The sequence below is a fragment of the Aethalodelphis obliquidens genome, unplaced genomic scaffold (assembly GCF_003676395.1).
Source record: "Aethalodelphis obliquidens isolate GAN/ISIS:26980383/991018 unplaced genomic scaffold, ASM367639v1 scaffold80, whole genome shotgun sequence".
In the NCBI taxonomy this organism is placed as follows: domain Eukaryota; kingdom Metazoa; phylum Chordata; class Mammalia; order Artiodactyla; family Delphinidae; genus Aethalodelphis; species Aethalodelphis obliquidens.
The window spans coordinates 3,880,667-3,889,817 of NW_020838024.1; the positions used below are offsets into that span (position 1 = coordinate 3,880,667).

The following is a 9,151-nucleotide window of genomic DNA, read 5'->3' on the forward strand; positions in this document are numbered from 1 at the left end:
TCAAACTTTAATGTGCATCTGAATCCCCTGAGATCTCTTGAAAAAGTAGGTTCTGATTCAGTAGATCTGAAGAAAGGCTTGAAATTCTGCCTTTTTAACAATTTCCCAGCCCTGATGCTGGTCTGAAGAACCAAGCCCCACACCTTGTAGCCAAGCTTTAAAAACCTTGGAGGGAAAAAACCAAAACAAACCCTTTTGGGTTGTAACATAGGGAGGCAGACAAACATAGTGGAAGTGGAGGCAGGGGTACCCTCGGCGCATCTGTGGGAGAGACAGAAGATCACTGCCCTTTCCAAAGGGACAGGTCACTGATAAAAGATACAGACGCAGTAGCAAAAGAGGGAGCTTAGAGATATCCAGAGCAGGCTCCCCAGTCAAGGTGAGATTGATGGGCAAGTGCAACAGGATAGAGTGATGAAGGTGTTTTTCTAACGAATCTGGCCTGAGGAGTTCAGACCATCGTTAAAGAGCTTGAAGAAACTCAGAAGAGTCAGATGGTGCAAAATCAATGGAACTGAATGAACACAAATATTTAGACAGGCTGATCTCCTAAGGTGCAAAAATACACAATTTGTATTTTAAGAGTTTGTGTGTGGTTTTTTCTTCAACCCTTGCTTTTTTTTTTTTTTTTTTTTTTGCGGTACACAGGTCTCTCACTGTTGTGGCCTCTCCTGTTATGGAGCACAGGCTCCAGAAGCGCAGGCTCAGCGGCCATGGTTCACGGGTCCAGCCGCTCCCTGGCATGTGGGATCTTCCCGGACCGGGGCACGAACCCGCGTCCCCTGCATCGGCAGGCGGACTCTCAACCACTGCGCCACCAGGGAAGCCCCAACCCTTGCTTTTTGCTGTGGTTTTATGTTGTTTATACGCAGAAGGAAGATACTGGTAGTATACGCTATGTGCTAGTTCCCCAGAAAAGTACATTTTTAATCCTTGCAAATGAATCTGGATACCTTCCTCAGGCAGATCCCCCCGACGCCCCGCCCCGGGAGGCGTATGGAGCAAAGTTCATTCTCTTTGCAAAGCGGCGCCTGATACTATCCCTTAGCTACACAGTGGCTGGCATCGATACCACTCTTTAGAGTTAACAAAGGATTTTTACACCCACTTGTCACATTTTTTACCCCGCCATGATAAAAAATAAGTAAGGCAATAATTACTGTCCTATTGTGCAATAAAAAAACTGAGTTGGTGGCGCAGTGGTTGAGAGTCCGCCTGCCGATGCAGGGGACACGGGTTCGTGCCCCGGCTCGGGAAGATCCCACGTGCCACGGAGCGGCTGGGCCCGTGAGCCATGGCCTCTGAGCCTGCGCATCTGGAGCCTGTGCTCCGCAACGGGAGAGGCCACAACAGTGAGAGGCCCGCGTACCGTAAAAAAAAAAAAAAAAAAAAAAAAAAAAAAAACTAAGTTACACAGAGTTTTAGGGATTTGTCTAAGGAGCAGACTCAAAGCTGGAGCCCCCGCTCCTCCGCGCTTGCCGCCACCGCGGTAGCTGGGGCTCGGGGAGAGGACGAGCTGCCGCGGAGCCCGGAGAGTCCGTCTCGGTCGCTGTTTTTGCCTGAGGACCCTTCCTTCCTCGGTCGCACCCTGACTCCCTTGGTGTCGACGGGGAGTCCCTGAGGACACCTCAGCACGCAGTGGAGATGCCTCTCTTTGCCACCAATCCCTTCGATCAGGATGTCGAGAAAGCAACCGGTGAGATGAATACTGCTGAGGACTGGGGCCTCATTTTGGATAGCTGTGATAAAGCGGGCCAGTCTCGCACTGGTGGTTATTGGATGGATTTAGAATAGTCTTTTGGGATGGTGTAGCCCCATCACCAAGGCCTAAACGCTCTGCTGCAAGGACTGTCCACTTTGGTATGAGCTCTGACAGCTGTGTGAGCTCTGGGAGCCCTTTAACGTGGAGCTCTCAGTCACTTTTTGTCCAGCCTTGCGGGCAGCAGACCTCAGTGGACACCATGCAGACCTAAAGGTTGTCTACGGTCTATTATGAGGAGGGTGAACCACAAAGATCCTCATGTTGCTATGCAGGCTCTGACTTTTCTAGGAGTATGTGTACCAAATTGTGGCAACATGTCTCACGTAGAAGTACGTTCAAGAGATTTTGCTAGTGAAGTAAGCAATGGATTAAACAAGTGTCACCCTGAAGTGTGGGAAAAATTAGAGGCTCTTATGGTTGAATGGATGGATGAATTTAAGAATCATCCACAGCTTAGTCGACTATCAGCAACGGTTAATAACCTTAAGGAACAAGGTGTTAATGTTTCCAGCTATTGGCTGTCAGGTGAGGATACTGAGACCCAGAATGGTTAAGTGACTTGCCCAGGGCCACAGCTAGTAGTTGACAGAGCTGGAACTAGGACACAGGCCTCCTGACTCTCGGTCCAGTGTTCCTTCCACCACACGATCCTGCCTTCCGTTTGAGGCTGCAGAACAAGCAAAAGCAAGCCCAGCTCTTGTAGCCAAAGATCCTGGTACTGTGGCTAACAAAAAAGAAGATCTAGCGAAAGCCATTGAGTTGTCACTGAAGGAACAAAGGCAGCAGTCAACCACCCTTTCCAGTTTGTATCCAAGCACATCTAATCTCTTAACTAACCACCAACACGAAGGCCGAAAATTTCGTGCTGTATACGACTTGGAAGCTGCTGAAGATAATGAACTTACTTTTAGAGTAGGAGAAATTGTTACAGTTCTTTTTTTTTTTAATGTAATTTAAATTTTTTTACTTTTGGGTGCGTTGGGTCTTCGTTGCTGTGTGTGGGCTTTCTCTGGTTGCGGTGAGTGGGGGTTACTGTTCGTTGCGGTGTGCGGGCTTCTCGTTGTGGTGGCTTCTCTTGTTGTGGAGCACGGGCTCTAGGTGCGCAGGCTTCAGTAGTTGTGGCACGCGGGATCAGTAGTTGTGGCTCGCAGGCTCTAGAGCGCAGGCTCAGTAGTTGTGGCGCACGGGCTTATTTGCTCCACGGCATGTGGGGTCTTCCTGGGCCAGGGCTCGAACCCTGCATTGGCAGGCGGATTCTTAACCACTGCACCACCAGCGAAGCCCTGTTACAGTTCTTGATGACAGTGACCCCAACTGGTGGAAAGGTGAAACCCATCAAGGCCTGGGGTTATTCCCCTCTAATTTTGTGACTGCCGATCTCACTGCTGAACCAGAAATGATTAAAACGGAGAAGATGGTACAATTTAGTGATGATGTTCAGGTAGAAACGATAGAACCAGAGCCAGAACAAGCCTACATGGATGAAGATAAAATGGACCAATTGCTGCAGATGTTGCAAAGTACGGATCCCTTCGATGATCTGCCAGAGTTCCTTCATCTTGAAGCCATGTGTCACCAGATGGGACCTCTCATTGATGAGAAGCTGGAAGATATTGATAGAGAACATTCAGAACTCTCAGAACTCAATGTTAAAGTGATGGAGGCCCTGTCCTTGTGTACCAAGTTAAGGAATGAAGATCCAATGTATTCCATGGATGCAAAATTACAGAATCAGCAGTATTATATTCAGTCACCTGGTGTTTCTGGTCCTCAGGTGTACCCAGGCCCTCCTCAGCATGGAGCTTACCCGGTCACAGGGAACGCACAGATGGGCCAGCTCCAGAGCTACAGCCTTCCCCTGCAGCTGTCTTCTCTCAGCCAAGGAACAGTGCCACTGCCCGCGAGCCCAGCCCTTCCTAGTCAGCAGGCCCAGGCTTCCTACCTCAACACAACGGGCAGTTCTGTTCAAGGGAGCACGTAGCCCAGCCAGGCTTCAGTGGACAGTCCTCCTCCTGCTGCCGCTGCCGCCCCCGTCTTCATGATATGCCAGAACGTGGGGACCAGCCTGTCCCAGGTGCCGAACTATACTTTCTCATCAGCGCTGCCCCAGCCCAGAGGCAGCTATCAGCCACCTCCGCCCCAGCAGCCGTACTCGCAGAAGGCCCTGCTATAGGACTGGGATTCCTCTTTATGGCAAGTATCTGCTAAACGCTGATGACAATGTTATGAGATTCTTTGATATCTTAAGATTTGTTTATCCTCAGCTTATAGGAATCATATCTTGGTCAACAAGTTCCAATATTCAAGAAGGGAGACCTCTCTTCAATTTGCACTGACTTTTTAGAGGCCCTCCCCTCCCCCTCCCCCAGAGGAATGAAACTACTTACAACATTTAATTGCTTTCAACATATGAAAGAATCAATGCAAGATTATTTGTCTCGTAAAATTACCTGGTCTGCAAAGCAGTCAGACTGGCAAGCACCATTGTGGCAGATGTTGTGTGCATAGATCGCTGTGTAACTTCTCTCGTGGCCACTTTGAATCACAGTGGTGATCATGTGAATATATTTAACACTGTTAACTTAATTGACATTGCTGCTTTATTTTAATCATGAACAACTACCATGTTTCATAATGTTTTGTGTAAATTTAAGATAATTACACTGTCTCTTTAAACTGCAAGAAAACAAAGCTGTAGCATATGTACCTGAAGGCATTATGTTGTCCATGTTGCAGTTTCCCATTAAATTGAACCTTCCTTGGAGTAAAAAAAAAAAAAAAAAAAAAGCTAGAGCCCCAGTTTTCTGAGGCCTGACCCCTTGATCTGTTTGCTACACTACAATATTTCCATGGCTTATTGGAATCTCATAGACACCCAAAGGATAGGGGCACTCTGTCCCACTAAACTGAAGCAAGAGCACAATTTCTTCAGGCATAACTGAGAAAGGCCTAGGTGGTTGCGGAAGCCCCAGCTTACAGCGCTGGGGAATGGACTCTGGCCTCCAGCAACATGGCTGATGGGAAATTCTGAAAAAAATTTCCCTACAAACACGTAGAAACACCGGGTACTATACACCAAGCATTTGGTTTTAAAAGCACAGTTAAACTTGTAAGAAAGTGAGATTCACAGGCAGCAAGAAAAAAAGTTGAAACCAGAGTGGCTAGCAGACCCTGAAGAATGGGGCTGCTTGGGGCATCTGCTGATCCAGGGAGCTTGGTTCTCTGTGGGGGGACTACAGGCCTGTTGGGATGAGAACTGAGACCCTGGAGAAAGCTAGGGGTCTCAAACATCTACATTCTCAAGTCAAAAGTTGGGTTAGGGAAAAAAAATCCATCCTCTAGCAGAAAGAAAGCCAACCAGGAAATGTCTTTATTTCAGCCTTGGTAAAAGGCATGAAAAATGAAAACAAAGTAGGTCTTGGCTGTGAATTTATAATCCCAAGCCTGACATCATGGTGATTTAGTATTTACTCTACTTGCATGGTCCAGGAAACTCCAGGTAGAAAAATTATTTAAAGAATACATCTAGTTCATAACACCCCAAGGCACCTGGTATTAGGAGGGACGCAGCTTCAACCCAGAGTCTTCAGGATTCTTACATTTAAGAGGAGCCTTATTTGAACTGACAGTAAAAATAAGAGACACATGAAAAAAGAGCCACCACAAACTGGGCTCAGCAGAAACAATGGAGAACAGAATTAGCCTGCAAGAACTTTGGGCATAGGATTATCTAATACAAAATGTAAAATAAGTGTGCTTAACATATTTATGAAGTAACAGAGGGAATTGTAACCATAAGAATTGAACAAAAGACCTTCAAGAATCAATGGGCACTGTGGTGACCTAAATGGGAAGGAAGTCCAAAAAAGAGGGCATATATGTATACGTATAGCTGATTCATTTTGATGTACAGGAGAAACTAACACACAACATTGTAAAGCCACTATATTCCAATAAAAATTTTAAAAAATAAAATGCTTATAAAAAGTAAATTAATGTTAATTTAAAATTTAAAAAGAAGGATAAATGGGCAGTTTTGAAAAGAACCAAATAGAATTTCAAGAAATGTAAAATATAATGATTGAAATTTAAAATGTAATGGGTGGATTAAATGACAGGTATATCACAGCTAAAGAGAATTACTAAACTGGAAGAGGGGGATGAAGAATCACTTCATAATGCCGTACAGAGAGAGAAAGACATGGAAACTATGAAATTGAGGCTAAGAGATGTGGAGGAAAAAAAACAAATGTTCAAAATATATCTAGCTGGAGTTGCAGAAGGAGACAATAGACAAATGGAAGAAAGGCAACATTCAAAACAATAATGAAAAGCCTGAATTGGTGAGAGACCTGAATTCTTAGATTGGAGAAATACATCAAATCTGAAGCAAGATAAATAAAAATGAACCCATTACTACAAGCATCATGATGAAGCTTTAGAAAACTAAAAACAAAACAAAATGAAAAAAGGAAGAAAAAAATCATAAAAAGAACCAGAGATAAAGAAGAGATTACCCAAAAAGGAAAAATAATTAGATACCAGTCTTCTCTACAGCAACAAGAGAATTCAGAATCCAGGGGGACAATTCAAAGTACGGAAAGAAAATAATTGCCCCTAGAATTGTATACCCTGCTAAACTATCATCTAGGACATGAGGCAAAAAAAGACATTTTCAGAAGAATGTGGGAGGATAGCCTCATACGCTGGGAACTCTTAAGCCTCTTCAGGGGATTCTCTATGCCTGTCTCTATATCATTCAAATCTCCATGGTCATAAAAAGTATGGACAGTGCTGTACCTACATTTTATCACATTGGTAACATTTTAAAAAGTATTCAGGCTGATAGGTTCCTTATGTCAGATGACACTGTGCTTATCTTGAGATTCTAGCCATTCATTCTGCATACCCCTCTTTTTTGTTTTTTTTTGAGAATACATCTGAGTTGCACACAGATACACATATACACACATATGTATACACACACAGTGTTGGGGAGGTTCTGCCAGAGGAGATTTAGTGAAAGGCAGGAAGTTCAGGGCAGTCATACTCAATATCCATTATCGATCTGAGCAAGGTGAGGAGTTTCAGGTGTTTTTAATATATCTGCTAAGAGTCCACATTGTGGGCTGAACTGTCTCCCCTAAATTCATATGTTGAAGTCTTAAACTCCCAGTACTTCAAAATGTGACTATTTTTTGAGAAAGGGACTTTAAATGGGTAATTAAGTTGAAATGAGGACATTAGGGTGGGCCCTCATCACAGAGAAACACCAGTGGTGTGTATGCACTTCATGACAACCACGTGAAGAGGCAGGAAGGTGGTGACTACCTGAATGCTAAGGAGAGAGGCCTCAGAGGAAACCAATCCTGCCAGCACCTTGAATTTGGACTTCCAGCCTCCAGAACTGCAAGAAAATAAATTTCTGTTGTTTAAGTCACTCAGCCTATGGTATTTTGTTATGACAACCCTAGCAAACTAAGACAGCCCACTTTTTTCTTTTCGGTGCATGCCTTCCCTCCGTTGGTAACACTCATCAACAGGCTCTGCTTTTTGTCACTGGACATGAAGTTTTCACTTTTCTGGGTCAAAATTCATCTTTTGGATAAGTGACAGAAAGTATACTCCCTTCTTTCTCCCCTAGGATGCCCGTGCGCTGCTCTGCACCAGCAAGTAGTTCAGTCCTGGGCCCGAGTGAGATCCTTGAAGATCTTCCTCCTCTCTTTCCATAGAATTCCTCCTTGTGCTCTTTTTCTCGCCCAGGACTCCCAAAGAGCAAAAGACTGATTTTCCCCAGCTGTGCCATGACGCTGCTGTCTGCCCCAACTACACCCCAGATGCTCAGTTTGTTGGCTCTAGGGCTTGCGTTGATTTCTAGAAGTGAGATGAATAAGATGTTGAAAGCCCAGGCCGGACAATTCCCCACCCCAGATATGGAAACTTTGGGAGACAAACATTTCTTCTGCTCTGCACCAGAGGCCTGCTGCCATCCGGGAAGGAATGCAGAGCACTCCCGCTGCAGCTGGACCTGGGGAGAGCGTTTTTAGCCTTGAGAGCTACAGACCCATGTTAAGCAACTCAGAAAGTTCTAAATTCCTGAGTATTGTTTTGATATCATTTGCTAGATTATTTTGGTCTCAATAGAGTTTTAAATGTTAAAGTTAGTTACATATCTGATAGAATATTGCAGCCTATCTCAGATTCCATTGGTTTTTTAAAAACAATGGTACTTGGAGCCTGTCGTTTCCCAGGGTACCTCAGGGGGTAGAACTCAGGAAAGAGGCCACCCGTTCTGGCTTTAAGTCCTGTGGATCCAATTCTCCTTGGGATTAGTACCCAGGGCCCTGATCCTAATCCACTACTTTTCTTCTTAACACAAGTACTTACAGAATAATTATAGGTAATTATAAAGTTCCCACAAATATTGAGAGGGTTATACATCCTCATCCTGATAAATTAAGATGCAGCCATAAGTCTTCCTTTGTATAAATATACCATATCCTCTTTATCCATTCATCTGTCGATGGACATTTAAGTAGTTTCCCTTCTTCCTCTTAAAACCTCTGTAGTCGTATCTGAAACTCCTTATCCACAATTGGAAGAAACAGACTTAAAATGCAAAAGCACGATGGAGGTCACATTTTAGTGTGAATGAGCTTTGTTTGAACTGTCATCGGCCAATCCAAGTATCAGTGTGAGTGATGATCATACTCTGTTTTGTCTGGAGAGGTGGGGAGAGGCGGAGAGTGAGAGGCTTTGTGTAAATCCTGGCTAGAATTGTAACTTCTTCGTGGGATCTAGTTCCTCTTTGCATCCCTAGCTTCTAGCCAGAGATGCAGGGAGCCCACCGGTGTGTTGAGTGGAAGAGAATGTGAAGAGATTTGAGAGAAGATATTTCTCCCCTGAGGGGGAAAGGAGCCCCAGAGACCTGGCAAAAAACGATCAGCTTCATGATTCCTCATCCCTCTAATGTTTTTTCCTTCCCTTAGGCAACTTTGCTTGCACAGTTTATATAGAAACTTTGTGTGCTTTTTGTTTTTACAATGTTTAGTTCCCAGGGATCTTTTAATTAAGACCTTACTGCTCTTATTTTCAATTCCACGCATTGAGGCACTTAGTAAATGCTCAATAAATGCCTGCCCCTTGATCGCTCTCCTTGGTAATTATGTTCTAGAAATAGAAGTCTATTACTGAGCTGGATTATTATTTTCCTCCCCACTATGCACTTTTGTGCCTCACAAACATTTATGGTTAACCTAAGAAAAGGAGAGTGGAATGCAATTTTTTGGTTTTCTCTAAGTGAATTTTTAAAGTCTGAATGCATGTGCAGAAAGATACTTGACTGAAGAATTTTGCTTGGAAAATGGGGACAGAATCTTTTCCACAGGG

At 44.3% G+C, this 9,151-nt stretch overlaps 1 protein-coding gene across 1 annotated transcript; it reads left to right on the forward strand.

Moving 5' to 3' along the window:
- The first annotated feature begins 1,393 nt into the window (after positions 1 to 1,393).
- On the forward strand, positions 1,394 to 4,724 carry LOC113612645 (signal transducing adapter molecule 1-like). Its single transcript, XM_027092667.1, is given in 5 exon segments — positions 1,394 to 1,757; positions 1,947 to 2,265; positions 2,267 to 2,287; positions 2,429 to 2,686; positions 3,039 to 4,724. Coding segments are annotated over 5 exon segments (1,608 nt in total). The 5' UTR covers positions 1,394 to 1,644; the 3' UTR covers positions 3,936 to 4,724.
- Positions 4,725 to 9,151: the final 4,427 nt, after the last annotated feature.